At 37.8% G+C, this 18,267-nt stretch overlaps 2 protein-coding genes across 3 annotated transcripts in view; one reads left to right on the forward strand and one right to left on the reverse strand.

Moving 5' to 3' along the window:
• LOC120632762 (clavesin-2-like) overlaps positions 1–14,790 on the forward strand; it is a 28,182-nt gene extending 13,392 nt beyond the window's left edge. Inside the window, exons 2-7 of one of the 2 annotated variants that reach the window (XM_039902753.1) lie at positions 5,497–5,615; positions 7,160–7,309; positions 8,196–8,290; positions 10,807–10,948; positions 12,154–12,347; positions 13,213–14,790. In XM_039902753.1, the coding sequence (XP_039758687.1) occupies positions 7,168–7,309; positions 8,196–8,290; positions 10,807–10,948; positions 12,154–12,347; positions 13,213–13,512 (873 nt within the window). In that variant the 5' untranslated portion in view covers positions 5,497–5,615; positions 7,160–7,167 and the 3' untranslated portion in view covers positions 13,513–14,790. The remainder of the gene's footprint in view (positions 1–5,496; positions 5,616–7,159; positions 7,310–8,195; positions 8,291–10,806; positions 10,949–12,153; positions 12,348–13,212) is intronic. The other variant, XM_039902752.1, reaches the window with a different exon arrangement.
• Positions 14,791–17,268: 2,478 nt separating this feature from the next.
• The window catches only part of LOC120632610 (neuroendocrine convertase 1-like), a 30,240-nt gene continuing 29,241 nt past the window's right edge, over positions 17,269–18,267 (reverse strand). The window contains exons 14-15 of the mRNA XM_039902539.1: positions 18,074–18,207; positions 17,269–17,863 (exon numbers count right to left, since the gene is read on the reverse strand). Of these exons, the coding sequence (XP_039758473.1) occupies positions 17,552–17,863; positions 18,074–18,207 (446 nt within the window). The 3' untranslated portion in view covers positions 17,269–17,551. The remainder of the gene's footprint in view (positions 17,864–18,073; positions 18,208–18,267) is intronic.

Here is an 18,267-nt window from a genome sequence, read left to right on the forward strand (position 1 = left end):
TAATTTATCTGAATATAATTTATGAACTAAGCTAAACTTATCTATACTTATAATAAAACTGTAACTGGAAGATATCGGTACATTTAATATATTTCGAAAATTTTGACCGCGGGATGCTTATTAATCGATACTGAGTCCAAAACAGATTTTCATTTCATTTTTGTCTGTCTGCCTGTCTGTCAGTCCGGGCATCACGTGAAAACTAGGTACTGAACGGATTTAAATATAATTTAGTATAGTGGTAGCTGATATCTCGCGTCAACATATAGGATACTTTTTATTCCGATGAACAATAAGTTTCCTACGGGAAATGGACTGAATTTTTTTTATCAATTTTACTTCGTATCTCCGTTATATTTGCACCGATTTTAATAATTCTTTTTTTATTTGACAGTGTGTACTACCAAGCATGCATTGTCTAATTTTGATTTTAAGATCTGATGAATATTGTCGGAGATCAGGGACATAATTCTTCACCGATAACAGCAAGGCATATGGGACAACGATCGAATGCATGCGTACCATCCTACTAATATTATAAATGCGAAAGTTTGTGAAAATAGATGTATGGATGGATGGATGTATGTATGGATGGATAGATGGAAGAATATTTGTTACGCTTTAACGCCACAACGAATGAACCGATTTGACTAAAATTTGGCAGAGATACTTACAATATAGTCTGGAATAGCGCATACGCTTCTTTTTATCCCGGAAAAGCAAACAGCTTCTACTACACTCATTCGCGGACGAAGTCGCGCGGGTCCGCTAGTATTAAATAAGTCAATTTGTTTGGTGCTAAGCAATCAGATTACTAAGCAACAAGAGTGCGCGAAATGTTGGAGCACTTCGAGAATAATGCATAGGGCATGGCAGTTATATTTAGCCGATACCCTTATAGGTTCGTAGGCGGCATAGTAATGGAAAGCTTAATTGCTTATATAGGTAGGATGGTAACTACCCACGGCCAGATCAGAGAAAAATTGGAAATTATAATTTCCTAAAAAACCTCTGCCGGGTTTGAACCCGAGCCCTCAAGCTTATTAGACAACACAACACCACTGTACCAGGGAGATCAACAAAATTGACTACAATCTCACCTGATGATAATGCATCTAAAATGAGAACTTGCTAACTTGGTGTGGGTTTATATTAAGACCCTTTACATTATTACATTAGACCCTTATTGGTTTCTACGCTACAACGTACTGGAACGTTGAATAGCTTGGCGGCACGTCTCTGTCAGTAAGGTGGTAACTAAGCACGGCCTCTAATCAGAAATTAAAAATGTTTCCCTGACCGATTCCGGCCACGGTTCCGGCAAATCTCCAGAGAGATTTCGCAATTATGCGGGAGATATTACAGAGCACTAGTGTCTCCTAAATCACAGGTGTACTCTCTATCCCCTCACTATAATACTCCGCTAGGACGGCAGTTCTGACACGACTGGTAAAAGATCAGGCGCAGGACCGGCGTCTTAACGTGCTCTTCAAGGCACAGGAGTGAATCCAATTGTTCTAATCCAATCCAATTTAATACCCGGAGTTTGGAAATCAGCCCTTTTCCAAATTCCGTGTTGTTACTGACAAATCTCCCGCGGGAAGACGTGCGTTCCAATGATGCCTAACGCCATGGAATTCATCTCAGCAGCCACGACCACTCTGCCAAGAGTGCACGACTCAAAAGAACTTACAAGTCCTCGATCCAACACTTTTCAATGGCTCGACCCAGGGTTTCCAAGGGCTCGATGAAACGCAGGGCCTCGTGTTCTGCAGTCGAACATGCTAACCACTAGACCGACGACGCAGTTACCAGAAAATAATAATACGAAAAAACAGAAAAATCTGTGGTATATTTTTTGTGTACGCCTATACCAAATAACATAATTTATTCACCAAAACACTCTCTCTCTCTACGCACGTTTCGCTCTAATACCACAAAGTAATTTTGCAATTGTGATACTCATAATTTTATTTGGTTACATATTATTCAGCCTCTTAAAAAAAGCGTGTGTTTACTAATGTACACGCGTTAGAAGTTATACTTCATTGGCGTATCAAGATGTTAAAAATTTAAAAAAAAGTTAAAAATGTTATCTTACACCTTTTTTTTTTTAAATATACTACGACAATACACACATCGCCATCTAGCCCCAAAGTAAGCGTAGCTTGTGTTATTGAAACTAAGATGACTGAAGAATATTTTTATGAATAATATACATAAATACTTATAATATACATATAAACACCCAGACACTGAATAACATTCATGTTCATCACACAAACATTTTCCAGTCGTGGGTATGAGATTTTTGTACAATTGAATCAATTAAATAACAGCACACTTTGACAATTGAAATTGTGCACCGTCAAACCTTTTTTTAAAAACTAAAATGTGGACTATGGCTAAGGGTGTAGGTGTTTTGTGACGGTGTAAGCGCGCATCGTAAAAAGTGAGCTGGCGGAAGATGTATTCCCCTCTCACTCGGTTTCGCAACTACCTTCATCCTGTTAAAATCGCCATATGCGATGATTTATTCCTAACGCCGCTAAAGAAGTATAACTTCAAAAATAAGCTAAGTTTGATATGATACTCGTAGTTTTATATTGTCTGCAATATTTACAATGAACTCTCTCAGTTTTACCATCGCTCAAAGCAAGCAGTATTTCCTTAAAATGCCTATAATATATGATATACCCAAAAGTTCCTTCAAATAAGGGTCATAATTATTACTCAGAAGCAAGTCATCATCATAATACTAGTCTACTCTAGCTCAGTGCGTATTGGTGGACTCCATACACCTTTGAGAACATTATGGAGAACTTTCAAGCATGCAGGTTTTCCTTCAACGTTAAAGCAAGTGATATTTAAATTGCTTAAAACGCACATAACTTAAAGTCAGAGGTGGAACTCGACCCCCGAAAGAGAAGTCGAAGACCTATCCACTGGGCCACAAGCGAGTATTTAAACACAAATATCAAATTGAGCTCTAGCTAGACACATAAAACAGTTTAATAGAAGCTTTTGCCTTTATATATTTCTTATAGTGTTTTAAACTTGAGTTCCCATAGTATTTTATCAACCATGGAAACAAAGTCGCGGCTAAATGTTAAGGCTGTTTATCTTACACAACTTGTGTGTTGATTTTTTACGGCCATGTAATACCTACTATTAGTTTGGTCCACGCAGGGATATGTTATTACTTCTAGAGTCCTGTGGTTAAGTTTAAAGGCTAGTCAAATATTCGTTTTGTCACTTTGAATATTTTGATTTTCCTTTTTTTTTAATAGTAGAGTAGTTGCCACGCAACATTTATATATACGAATGAACAGCTGGGATCAATACACGAATTATATAGATAAAATAAATCTACGTTATTCAAATTGGCTCGAAAATCCTTTAAGTTAAGTTTTTTTTTTAGACCAGGGCACGTATGAAACCGTCGTAGATTTAGGTTAAAGTTGGCGAACGTAGTTATCACCATCACCTCACAATTATGTAAACAATGTTATGACACTCGAGGTCTAGCAATTAGTTACCATTTTTTATTTTAATTACCTTTAATTATAATTAGTCATTTTATTATGTAGTTTGCGTATTTACCTTTTCTGTTTATTTCTGTTTTCAGTCTTTATTTTTAACTTTCTTTTAGATTTATTAGTTTAAAAACGAAATGGTCATGTAGTGTTTACCTTTAAATTATTTTGTATAACTTGTGCATGACATATCAATACATTAAAAATAAAAAAATATTTAAAAAAGTCCTCTAGAGGTCATAAAGCTTCACTGGTAGCCGGTAGGTACCCACTGGCAATGACCGTATCGAGGTTATCGTACAGTACCTTTTCCATATCGTTTTTTTGAGCAGTATTATATTGCAACTCCGCTATCAATATGATCTCTCATAAGGCGGACGCTCTTGATAATTTAATATTTTCAAGAAATTCACGCACGCTTTTGAATTTCACAAGATGGCACTGACGTACACGGTGTGTATGATCAGGGCAGACCTACTAGTGCCTAACCAGCCAGCAAGAAGAGTTAAGAGCAAAAGAGTGCGAACTATGTCAGAGCTGTAATTGTTGCTATCTTGGAGCTGTAATTTTTGCTCTCACCATCACAGTCTATAACATTCCACAGCTGGACTAAAGACCTCTCCCAACGGTATGGGTTTGCCCGTAACCACCACGCTTGGCAGACGGATTGGTCACCGGTGAAGACGAGGGATCATCCGGACGTGGATCCTTACCACTGTCACAGAGGCGTTCGGACTAAACAATGATTAGTCCAAAAGTCCACCAACACTCAGATTAACGTCGAACCGAGCCGAGGTCCGAGCCCTCGCAGGAGACACCCTCGGGTCGACGTCCCCCGGTGACGCCGTAGCAACCCCTCAGGTGGTTATCGGCAAGTGTCCATCCGAAAATCAAAATCATACGGATTGGTGACCGCAGTAGATGGTCGCAGTATCACTGAGGACGCTGCTGGCCGTCTTCCGGTATATTCCCTAAGTCGCTTCGTACGACGACTGCGGGAAGAGGAGGGGTGGTGACAACTGTATTCTATCTATATATATAAAAGAGAAAGTGCCCACACACTTTCTCTTTCTATGTTCCGTATAGGCTCCGAAACAGCTGAACCGATTTCAATAAAACTTTCAGGGAATCTCCGGATTTACCTGGCGAGTAATCCTGTAAAGTTTGGTGACGATCGGATCACTCCTATTTTTGAACTGTCAAACTGTCAAATACAGCTTTTATTGGGTGTAGATAATGATCTTCCCCCGCTCGAGAAGAGAATAGAAGAGAATGAATACGGAGAGAAATAAATGATTTAATATATTATGAGAATTAAATTAAAAATTTAATTATGTAAGTTTATTGTTTAAATAAAATAAAGCAAAATCTAGCCCGGCGAAGCGGAAGTAGTGGGTACGCTAGTTTATTATATTGCTATACTGTGTGCTCATACCTTAACATTACTTATCAAACAACATTTATTGGCTTTTTTCATTCCTTTTATATATAGGTCTGCAGGTCACGTAAAATCTACGCTAAAAGTGTTTCTGTTTACATTAATGACCACTAGAATTAGCGTGTTATTTTTCTAAAATCGTTAGCCGTGAAATAGGTTAGTAGTTTATAATTGTTACTGTCTAATTAGGAGCTAGGTTTTATGACAGCGCATCACGAGGTCATGTACCTACGCTACGCGAAGCGTACCTAATATAGTGATAGGAGTCACTTGATTTTAATTTTGCGTGTGATGTTAGCTGTATTCTCTTAGTAAAATCTATGGCAGTGGCTTACTCAAAAACTATTAGTTTTTCGGTTTCACAGATAGTAAATACTCAGAGGCAGTAAATAATGCAACTTTTAAGCATGAGAAGTTATATTTCGGTTCTTCATTTACCCGTTCCAAATTTAGTAGGTAATTCAATGTCTTCATTAGGTTGGCGAGCACTGACGATTATAACTTGGGCTTAACTTGTTTTAGAGCCTTGGCATTTAAAATCATCTGCGGCAACGAGTTGGAAACCTTGATGACTTTGATGGCCGGGTGGTATCTATTTACGGAACAAACGTCCTACTAGACTACAACAGAACCTGTTAACAGTAGGTTTTTTTTTATAAAAACCTACCTAACCGGATTCCTTTTATTAAGCAGAATTAGAGTAAATTGGCTGGAGCTTTGCTATTTTTAAAAAAACTGGTAATGGCGGCCATCTTGCAAGCAATCTATAACAAATTCCCTTTTGCTCATTCTTGAGAAATTAGTAGGTAATTATTATTTTTTTACTACACAACAAGTTAGCCCTTTACTGCAATCTCGCGTGGTGGAATGGCAGTTATATTTAACAGATACCTACCTCTCGGTGAGGTGACATCATACCGGAACGCTAAATCGCTTTGTCAGTACACACAGTGGTAACTAGCCACGGCCAAAGCCTCCCACCAGGCCAGACCAGAGAAAATTCGAAAATAGTAAATTCCCAAATCTCCCCTGCCGGGAATCAAACCCGGGACCTCCAAAAAGCGTCGACCTCCTCGCGCCGGGGAGGTCGACACTTTTTAACTTAAAGAAGCATTTTAAGACTTTGTACTTACAGAAACCTTTTGTATTCTAATTTCTTTATTGGCACTATAGCGTAAATTCTTTGAATCACCTCGTTCTTTTGAATTCAGTTAATTACGCAGGTGATACCTACCATTATTTTTAATGGTACGGTCAAGGGCTACATTCCCCGTTACTTTTTACCAAGTGCATGCTCACTTTCTCCCATGAACATCAAGTGATTAAAGTGCCAATTCTGCAGTCTCACCACACTGTTAACTTTTCACTTTTGTAACGACTTTAGCTTGTAATTAGACTTTGCATAGACTCACTTTAGTCTCGTCGCGTAAAAAAGTGTATAATAGGTATATACATACTATGTATTGTATAGAGGCAAGGGGGAGAAAGCTATGTTTGGGGTATTTTTAGTATAATATGAAGATCCGTAGATATGCATTCTTCAAGTCACTCAAGGAATTGATGGATTTTGGTGACTTGAAGGTGCTGGAATTACATTTACACACCACAAATGCAGCGTAAGAAGGCTCGATTAGTAGGTACATCGTTTGTGATGTTGATGATGTTAATATCATAGACTAATATAACTCATTCCTGTTAAATCTTCCGTATTAACGGTTACCTACTCTGTGACTATACTCATAGGCCAATGAGTATAGTCACAGAATAAATCAAAGAAATATAATAATAGGGTCAAAATTTGGAATTTTGACCAAAGTAAGCATAAAGAAGTATTATGGCAAAATCCCCCTCCATGAATGAATGAATGAATGATTTATTTATTTCTCCACATTACTTATAAGTACGAGTACAATATAATGTTGCTTACGGGTTATTTTGTTACACATTTATAATGTGGGGACTGATGCCTGAACTAGGTAGAACCTGTATCTCAAGCCACCAGGCCCTTTCCCCAGGATAAAGTATACAAGGATGAATATAATAATAATATTAAGTAATGTTATAATCACAGTTATTCATTGCCAGTTATATGAAAATTTTAGGTTAGGCAGGCTTTTTTTGCATTTATTAAGTGCGAGCCACTGCTCATAGGGTGCTGAATATAACGACATTTTTCTTCTTGCAGGATACAAGATGCCGTTTCTAGACATAGCCTTCGAAGCCGAGGTCAGTCGATATGAAGACCCCGATTTTGAGGAGGTAGCGCAGCAGAACTGCAACGAAGACCCAAAGACCAGGCATAAAGCTATAGAAGAGCTTAGGAATATGATCTACCGTAAGTGGAAATGATGCCTATCGTTCATGATCTGATTTTAAATAAAAGCAGTTTGTAAAGCATTTATGTTTGCGTGGTATGCTGTCCTGGTGATAAGAGCACGTAGGACACAGAGTTATGTTTTTATACCCTGTCAAAAGCACCGTCGTTCTATAAAAACCATATCGAAGTCAAAGGAAACGAAGACCCCAAAGAGATGCAGACGTAATACCTCCTCTAATGGAATAAAAATAAACATTTGCTTTTTGAACCGCTGTATCTTGGGAACCCACCCATCCTCCGAGTTATATCATCCTCCAATTCATTGAGCTATGGATGACATCTCGCAACGCAATAGTAAATTGTTTACCATTAGGGGATTTGTCTTAGATCACGGGTGCCGGGATAAACTTCAAGTGGCATCTAGAATCCTGAGTGTAGCAAGGTATTAGGAGCGGCCAAGACGAAACGAGACAGTATTACCTGTGCGTTAATTGATTCTGTCCTTTTAGGGAACTTTGATTAACGCAGGTATAAAGGTAGGTTCTATGATTAGAGCTTCGTGAGAGGATCGAAGGTATATTTATATTACAGAAAAATAATAATCTTTGGATGCGGTATGTGTACATCACCTGTTAGTTTTAATGTGAGTACCTACAGAATGAGGGTCAAGTACCTATATAAAAAACCGTGTTCATACCTGAAAAAACGGTTCCGGGTGGCGTGCCATTTTGAAAAGCTCTTTTCATCAAAAAGTGTAAGCCTAACAACAAAGAAACAAACAGATATACTTTCGCATTTACAATATAGGTAGATATTACGCCACACCGATAAATAAAGCATTCTAAAAATACATTAAAGTAGGTTACATACCTATTATTAATATTTTTTCTCTTTCGTTTCACAGAGCGAGGTGAATGCAATCCGCGAAGGACGGACGACGCTTATCTCCTACGATTTCTCAGATGTAGGAGGTTCATTCCGGCACTTGCACATAAATTGGTACGTTTGGTCACATAGACTTATGAACTCCTGGTGTTTGGACTTACTTACGCAACAAAGGTGTTAATTTATAATTATTTTTTTTAATTGCACAAGGTAACCCTCGACTGCAATCGACTTTCTTTTCGTGTCGTTGTCGTGCCTTTCGTGTGAAGTCTACCAATCAGCACTTGGCCAGCGTAGCGAACTACGGCTTAAAGTGTTCTCATTCTCAGAGGAGACTCGTGCCCCTGAATACCCACTGATGATGATGTTTTAAAATGTCAAGAACGTTTAAGTAGCTCTCAGTTTATCCTACTTATCCTACTTATATTATAAATGCGAAAGTTTGTATGGATGGATGGATGGATGGATGGATGGATGGATGGATGGATGGATGGATGTTTGTTAGTATTTCACGCAAAAACTAATGATTCGACTGAATTTTGGAATGGAGATAGATTATACCCTGGATTACATGCTGCATTTTATCCCGGGAAAATGTACGGTACCCCCAGGATTCATGAAAAATCAAGAAACCGCGTACGAAGCCGCGGGCAACAGCTAGTATACAATAAATGATGCAATGCTGAGTTTCTGGTCGGCATTTTCGCATTTGAATCTGCCTTCCAAACCAGTAATAGAGTCTCTACGTACAGACGTACTTATTTATTGAAGATGTCCAGCATGGCTAGCATGGACAGAAGACAATTATCTCACCGGGGAATAGATAAAAATGTATCTTATCCCACAGCTTTATCAACTCTCTGTAATAAGTTACTGTACTGCAGGGCTAGCACGGGCACGAGACAAAAATTATATCCCCCGATTATATCTCCTGACAAGGGATATAATTAACGTGTCTAACCTGCTAAAGCCACGGGAACATGGAATAGGAGAAATTTACCCCCTTTTATTATAACGCATATATTATGTCGATATTATTTCCACTTTTGCGCCAGTGCTCTCAGAGTTGATAAAGTTGTGTGAGAAGATAATTTTTTATCGGTTCAACCCATTTTAACCCGTTTTACGCGTTTGGAACCCTCGTAGCTTTAGTTTTAAGTTTACGAATGTGGTTATCGCCATTATCTCACTACCGTGTAATTCTTATGTACGCATCGAAAGTGCCACCTACGGGCCTACTTGAATAAAGATATTTTTAACTTTGACTTTGACTTTGACTTTATCCTGCCCATGCTAGCCGTGTATTACAGTAACTTATTAAATCAATGCCTAATTTAAATATTTTAATTTGATTTCTGAATTTTAATCTTATAAAAACACGGTTTTGCACTCAGTGGTTTGATTTAAACAGAAATTACGAGCATATTTCATATTGGTATCATAAACAAAAGGCCATTGTATATTTTAAGCTTGCGTTAAATGATGATGATGGTGGCAGTGTCATTTGAGACCGGACATAAAGTGGCGTTGCACAAGATACTGAATTATTCTACTCGCTCGCACACTATTACACATTCCTTGACATGAAAACGTGCCTTTCAAACTTGAATCTAAGATCTAACTAGCGCCATAGATATACCTTTTTTTGATGCACTGATCGTGAGTTTGCAGTCAAAGGCAGGGTAAATAAAAAAAAACGATTATCACATCTATGGCTTTAGTTACATCTTAGATTCTTAGCATCAGAAAATAGACACTAACTTAATCTTCAGATTAGAGGTATAACAGTTATAGTACCTCCATGGTTTTTACACGGCATCGTACCAAAACGCTTAACAGCCTTGCGTCTCCGAAACGCTTAATAGTCTTTGGTGGTAGGGTGGTAACTAGCCTAGGCCGAAACCTCTAGAGAACATTCCGAAACTGCCCCCGCATCTTTTTCAGTTATGATAATGATTTAGTACGTATGAAAATTAATTTATTGTCAGTATTTATCATCATTATCGGTGGTAGAATCACTACACACGGACAGACTTGACGTTTCAAAAGTGCTTGTATTAGGCCTACTAGAAATAAATGAATTTTGAATTTTTTGAATTTTTGAATTATTTTTTAGTAAATCACAATTATATACCAGCAATATTAAAATCAAATTATTAACAATTTTAACATTCGATTTAAATTAATAATCTAGCGGTGATAGCCTAGTGGTTGCAACTTAGGTTTCACTCTCTGGGGGCGGAGTTCGAATCACATGCATGCACCTGTAACTTTCCAATGTTATGTGCGCTCAGAAATGTAGTAGCACAAGCTTTAACGGCGAAGGAAAACATAGTAGGAAGCATGATTGCTTGAGTTCTCCATAATCTTTCCAAAGACTTGTGAAGTCCACCAAACCGCACTTAGCCAGAAGGAGACCTGTATTGGGTTATGATGATGATGAATTTATTATAAATTCAATTATAAGGCTTTTTTTCAAATAAGAAAATAAGAATTTAAGCCTGTTATTCCACTCATGTTCCATTTATTATTTAGATTTTCTTTATTTTTTTATATTTCGGTGTTTAATTAATATGTTAGTTGGGATTAAATGGCTTATTTATTTTATTTATTCCACTCATGTATTCTAGATGATCCGCTACGAAGACTTCCAGAAGAAGAACTCCCATCTGTACGACTGCAACCCATTTAGCCTGGACAGAGTGAAGGAGGTGTACACGGGGACCTTGCCTGACAGCCCTTCCAACGGGAGAATAACCATCATGAGATTTGGTAACTCACACTTATTTATCGCGGCTTTTTTGGTTTTTCATGAATCCTGCGGGAGCCATACAATTTCCCGGCCAAAAAAGCAGACTATGTATTAATCCTGGGTAAAATCTATCTCGATTTCAAATTTCAGGCAAATTGGTTCAGAAGTTTGCGTGAAAGAGTAACAAACATCCATCCATCCATCCATACAAAGTTTCGCATTTATAATATTAATAGTATTAAACAAAATATCGTACTACTGCTAACTACTCTGGCTCAACCATTGGCTCGGTGTCATTTCTTTGGACACGTCTCCCAGCGAGAAAACGAATCCATAGAGCACATTGTTGGGCACGGTAAGGTGGAAACCATGTGATAAACTGATGAAATCAAAATGATTTGGTACAATCTGGCTGTCTGCCAGTAGGGAAAAGTGGCGAAATCTCGTGAAAGAAATAATGTCAGCTCCAAACCGCGGCCCACCGGTGTGACGTGAAGACAAGAGTGTAACGACAAAGAAGACTACTATTAACGAGCCCGCGTTCATTACGGTTTTTTAAAAACCCCGTGGAAACCGTTTGTTTTCCAGAGAAAAAACCCAAGTTTGCTCTACGTCCTTTCAACTAACTATGCCAAAAATCAAATCAAGGGACTTTTGATTCGTAAGTAGTTGACCATGCTAGCAAACAGAGCAACATTGTAGTTGATTATTTTAAATGAATACCATACAACCACTCAGGCTGGTGGTCAAATTCACGTGGGGCTACCAGAGCTGTTAGGTTGCTTACGAATTAGAAATACATTTAGATTCACCGGGTCACCTTCTGCAATGAGTAGGGTAGTAATACAGCTTTTTGTGACAGATATCGTCCGTGGAAATTCTATAAGCAATTTCTAAAACCGGAATGCCGCTAAGCAGCATTGCAGCTGCTCTACTACTTGGCGGCATTCCGGTTCCTCTGAAGGGCGCGGGTGCCGGTGTAATTACAGATTGCCAGATCTCAGGTTGATCGATACAGGGCGGGACTTTGTAGGAAGTGTTTCTTACATGCCCTGCGATTGCGAAGCTGCCTGCCTGCTCTGTTAATAGGCGATGACTTTCCACTTACCATCTGGAGGGCCACCTGGTCCTCCAATTATTATTATAAAAATAAATCAACCCTTGCAGAAATGTCGCAAAGAAAACCTTTGAATTCCTTGTTTGTAATATGTTTTTGAAATTGTAGGTCGATGGAACACCAGTGCCGTTCCCATAGACGACGTTGTCCGGGGCGCTCTACTGATGGATGAAATTGCGGCCATGCAGCCAAAACTGCAAGTGCTGGGTGTCACAATCATAGTGGACTTGGAGGGTTTAAGCGTACGCCACGTGAGGCAACTCACGCCCGCTATCGCCCATCAAATCGTGAGCCTTATGGGAGTAAGCATCTGTTCCTTGTATTTCTGCTGCCCGCGTACTTTTTCCGCATTTACGCCTTAGCGTTATTGTACCCGACCACGTCGAAGTAGTTTATTAGGCTGTTTGTGTTGTTGTTGCATCTAGCCAATTTAAGATATACAAAAATACGCTCAGTAAAAAAAAAAATTGTTTGAAATTAAATTAAAGCCCCCCCAAAAAAACAGATTCTACGCCAACTCTACTCTACTCAACTGTAACTACTCTATGCCAACAAGTTTTTTGTAACTTCTCCGAAATCGAGATACCAGGTTTACCAGGTTTATCAGATTTTAGTTATATATTTTATTTATATATTTGTATAATTTTTAAGTCTTATTGATTGCACCACCTCTTTTCTATGTTTTTTTCCTTTTACGCCTTTGGTTGCCTGGAAGAAATCGCTATGTAGCGATAAGGCCACCAAATTGTACTTTCTTGCTCTATATTAATATCTCTGTAACTACTTTTTTTCTTTGGTGTACAAAAAAAGTGTATTCATTCATTCATTTATTCAGATTTGCGGAATTTGGTTTTTTAATACATCTCTGAGCAGTGATAGCCTAGTGGTTTGAGCTTACGCTTTCCGTTCGGGGAAATAAAGTTCGATGCTGGAATTAATTTAAGCAATTAATATGTCTCTTGCTGTTAAGAGTGAAAGCATCCGGAGAAAGCCATGCAGGTTTCTGAATGCCTGAGCGTTATTCATAATTTTCTGAAAGGCGTGTGAACCAGCGTTGCGGCCAGCGTGGTGGACTTTATTTAGATTCTTCTATCATAATAAAGAAATATGCCCAGGAGTCAGACATTAATAAGTCTAATGACGATAATCTTTTTTTCTTAATTACAGGTGTCATTTCCACTTCTAAACCACGGCCTACACATAATAAGATACAGCTGGATCCTAAATACGTTCTTCTACATCTTCAAGCAGTTCATCCCAGCGGCCGCGTGGAACCGCCTACATTTCCACGGCTATGACATGTCCTCTCTGCATAAACACATAGACCCCGAATACTTACCCCCAGAATACGGGGGTAAGAGTAGACATACAATAACTTTCGAGGAGTGGGTCAGAAAAGTCGATAGATATAAGGATGATTTTATGGTCGAAGAGTTAAGAGCTCTTGGATATAATGTAACTAAGTGATTTAACTTAGACTGTGGCTAAGTGATACAAATTGTTTTTTCTTTGTCCTCTAATGCAGTGATTTTTATAAGATTAGATTAGTGAAGATAAGATTTAGTTTAGTTTTTCTGTGGTTTTGTTTGATACTGGTGAACTGTAAAACCATAGACAATTACTGTATGCTTATCATCGATTGTGGTAGAAAGCTATAATGATATATTTCTAGAATCACATACCCGAGAGTATGGGAGTACAATTTAAAAAGGGTTAGTTGGATAATTGGAATGAGAAGTGTATACTTATGTGCAAAGATATGGTTAGGTGCATGTGATAACTTTCGAAGAGTGTGACAGCATGGGCAGGAGCCATTTTCTTTCTCTCGGGGAAAAGAACAAAATGTCGGAATTAAAAGGACTGAAACAGGCATAGATACAGCGAGTTTTAAAATTTGTAAGGTTTTTTTATAGGATTTAGATTATTTCATCTGTGGTTTTGTTTGATACTAGTGAAATGTAAAACCACAGACAAATACTGTATAAGTACTTACCATCGATTGTGGTAGAATCTTTCTAGACTTACTTGCCTAGAGTATGGGAGTCCAATTTGAAAAGGGGGGTTTAATTATTACTTTATATTTACGAGTGCATAAAGCAGCACAGCGAATTATCAGTAGGATGTGATATCTTTCGAAGAGTGGGTCAGCACAAGCTAGAGACACTTTTCTCTCCGGAAAAAGATCAAAATGTTGTATTCTACCCATCGATCACTAATAAAAATATTCTACCACAGCTTTATCAACTCTCTGAGCATTGGCGCACAGTTGGAAATATTATCAAAATATTATACTTGTAAAAATAGACGGGGGCAAACTTCTCTCATTCCCTGTTGCCATGCTTTCTCAGATGCACACGTGTAAGGAGATATAATCAGGGGATATAATTTTTGCCTATGCTTTGCTTAGCCGTGCTAAAAAGTATATAGATATACAGATGACTTTATGATGGCGGAATTAAAAGCGCTGTGACAGAAATATACCAATCTTGAAAGTGATTGAAATTATATGTGTTTTGTAACGTCCTACGTTTTAGTGATTTTATATTTTATTATAATATTGTAATTAAGTTTATATTTTTTAACTTTTCATAGGATGAAGCGTTTACCGCTCTGTTATTTGGTTTGCTGCTAGTAAGCAGGTTTATTGAATGTACCATTCAATAAAAATCTAAGATTAATTGAGGATATGCTATAACGATATCAGTCTCGGCTTACCTTTTAACTTTTAGGGGGTAAAATCGGCAAAGGAGCGAAAAACCTCATTGTTAGGTACTCAGCCATACATGTACATGATAATTTACAAAGAATGGATCAGAAACGTCGATAAATATAAGGATGACTTTAGAGTGGTAGAATTAAGATCGCTTGGATATTATGTGACTAGGACTGTGATTTTTATAAGACTGTGGCCTCAGAGTTACAAATAATACTAGATTTTTTGCACCGTCCTATATTTTTGTGATGTTCATTTGTATTGTAGTTAAGAATATATTCTTAGTGGCGTAATTAGCGGTATATGTCTTGGGGTTTACTACCATCGGTTAAACCGTAAGATCCCCTGACTCAAACAGGTGAGGCGTAAACGTAAAAACGCACATCAAGGTATGTAAAATAAAACTGATGATTCAAAAGAATATCTGAGTTTAACTGATGGTATGTACTGTAAACATAAAATGGCAAAAACTCTGTACGTGAATTAAACAGGTGCTTGTACATTGTGTATGTTGCTTGCACGTGGTGCATAATAGTGGTAAACCTTTTTCAAAGCTACTCGTAATTAGGAAAATAAAATGCGTAAGAAGATAAGCTTCGATTGTCCTCATGGGACTTAAAATTTTTAATTTTATAAGCATATTTTATACAATTTTAAATTACCTATATTGTGGTGTAATTTCAAATAAAATATACAGAAAAATTGTATTTCCTTTAATTTAAATTTGGAACAGCAACTTTGTCCTTTTTAACAAATAAATGATTGTAGGAATCTTGGTCGAAAAGGTTTTAATAACCGTAAGGGTGGAAAGCGGAAAAAATACTGAAAAGAGCATACTAAATCGCCGATTATTAAAAAGTTTCCTGGCTTATTTTCGACAAGGGCAACCCTCAGAGAGATTTGCTACTACGAACAAGTGTAAAATTGTAAATATTTTGGTGCACATGTGTGTGCGCAAAGTCCACTCTCTATTCCCTCACTCTTATAGTCCGATAGGACTGCAGACGTCGGACCGGAAAGAGACCGGCGCAGTACCAACACCCTAACGTGCTCGACGAGGCACAGTCATCATGTCAACCAATCGACGTCCACTTCTGGACATAGGTCTTTTGTAGGGAGTTTCACAATACACGGTCCCGGGTCGCTTGCCTCCAGCGGCTCCTAGCGACTCGCCTGATGTCATCTGTCCACCTCGTTGGGGGCTGACCTACGCTGCGTTTACCGGTGCGGGGTCGCCCTTCCAGCACCTTAAGACCCCAACGACGAGGCACAGTAAATAATAAATAAATATACTACGACAATACACACACCGCCATCTAGCCCCTAAGTAAGCGTAGCTTGTGTTATGGGTACTAAGACGACTGATGAATATTTTTATGAATAATATACATAAATACTTAGAATATACCCAGACACTGACAAACATTAATGCTCATCACACAAACATTTTCTAGTTGTGGGAATTGAACCCACGACCCTGGGCTCAGAAAGCAGTGTTGCTGCAAACTGCGCCAATCGGCCGTCAGTGGTGAATCAACGCTACTTTCCAAACTCCGGGCTGGTAGTTTGAATTTGTTGATAGAAAAACACATTGTTGGCCCGAAACCGGGGATAAAACCAGTCCTGGGTGCTCGTGGTCTGCAGGCAAATAAGTTAACCACTAATCCAACGACGTGAATACCTTCTCTAACATGACGTGGTAAAAATAGTAAGATGCCGCCAGCGCACATTGCAGCAGCATGGTAAATTTAAGCACCATATCCTTAATGTTAATAAGGAGACAAAGGATCATGATATAATAAAAAAATAAAAACTAGTAAGTAGACAGTAGTAGTCCATAAAATCGGATAGAATTCGGATAGGTCCGTCAATTTAAACTTAAGAAATAAATAAATTGCAAAATGCAAAACTCATGCCAAATTCCGCACTCAAGTCGGACAAATATACTAAGACATTTATTATAGCTTCTGCCCCCGACTGCAGAATCTGAATTTGGTCTAAAGCTTCGCTCGCTAACAATTTTCAGTTTTCCCTCGGGAACTACTTAAGGAATCGGGATAAAAGGTAGCCTATGTTCTTTTCCATGTAAATACTACATACATGCCAAATTTCATCCAAATCCGTTCAGACTTTTTAGCGTGATTGAGTAACAAACATCCACACTTTCACATTTATAATATTAGGTAAGTAGGTTAGGTATATGATAGGAGACACGTGGCATCTTAGAAAGCATATTTCTCCTCGCTTATGGACAAAAAAAAAGAAAAAAGCCCTAAAACAAATCTAAGAAATGTCCAAGTGGTCAGAAACAAAACAAGGCTAAATAAAAACTAGAGCTAGGAACTTGCAGCGTTTATTGAATTAAATAATGTAAGTACTTCAAAACTTCTTTACAAGATTAGTAACAAGGTGACATATGTGACGTATTTGACATATAATTATTTGAATTACGTATAAATAGTATGACTAGCATTATTTTATCAATGTAGATATTGTACCTACTTAGATAATACCTAAAACATAACATAAAGACGATGCAATAACTAGATAGTATTATATTGCAAATGTTTTGGTTAGAAAGAGACATATTAGGTTGTATGCGTAATGTGGTGTGTACATAAGCAGTAAAAACAGTATGCTATATATAAATATTATATAAAAAAATATAAAATCACCAAGACCGCAGAAATGCTCAGGACGTTTGACTCGTGTTTATAAATACGTAATAATCAATTAACTCTAGTAATAATTTAACCTTCAAATAAATTACCAACAAACATGCCTACACGTGGTCTAACCTTCAACACTCGGCGCATAATATTTACTGTGATGATTTCGCAGTAGTTCTTTTTCCATTTTATCCAACACCGTGTCCATACGATTGAATGCAACCTCCTCTGTGATATGTTGCTCTGGTATAAACGGGGCAGCGTTTTCATTGTATGGCCCACCACTGTCAAGGTAGTCAAACTGTATTTGTTGTTGATAACTGTTGTATTTGTTGTTGTATTGTCTAGGACCGTTTTTCATATGAGCAGGCATTTCTACTGTGCCATGGATGACTAGAGTGATTGGCCCAATTTCGCCCGTGTTCGATTCATACGTCTAAAAATAGTTAAATCAATTTTGTATTATTCTTTCTATCAATCTAGATAAGGAAATAATAATAAGAGCTTATCGATAGTTTTATATTAATTAGCCTCTTGATGTTGCTGGAACGTTTACATCTTCCATGAGATTTAATTTAAACATTCTTCTATATTTAGATAGTAGTCAAAATAATAGTAATCAGATTGATGTAGCGTTTATAATTACCGTGTCCTGAAAGATAACGTGCCACAACCCAAAAGGGTCTTCACCCCAAGTAGCTACAGAGGTCAACGGCCAGTTAACTAGACCTGCCGCGGAGTTATCCCGTGAACGAGCACTCAGAATTTGAACTTTTGTCCCTAAAATGATAAAGGTATGTTTTAAAATTACAACTGTCTCATAATGTAAACAGCGTGTAA

This window comes from Pararge aegeria, chromosome 20, assembly GCF_905163445.1.
Source record: "Pararge aegeria chromosome 20, ilParAegt1.1, whole genome shotgun sequence".
In the NCBI taxonomy this organism is placed as follows: domain Eukaryota; kingdom Metazoa; phylum Arthropoda; class Insecta; order Lepidoptera; family Nymphalidae; genus Pararge; species Pararge aegeria.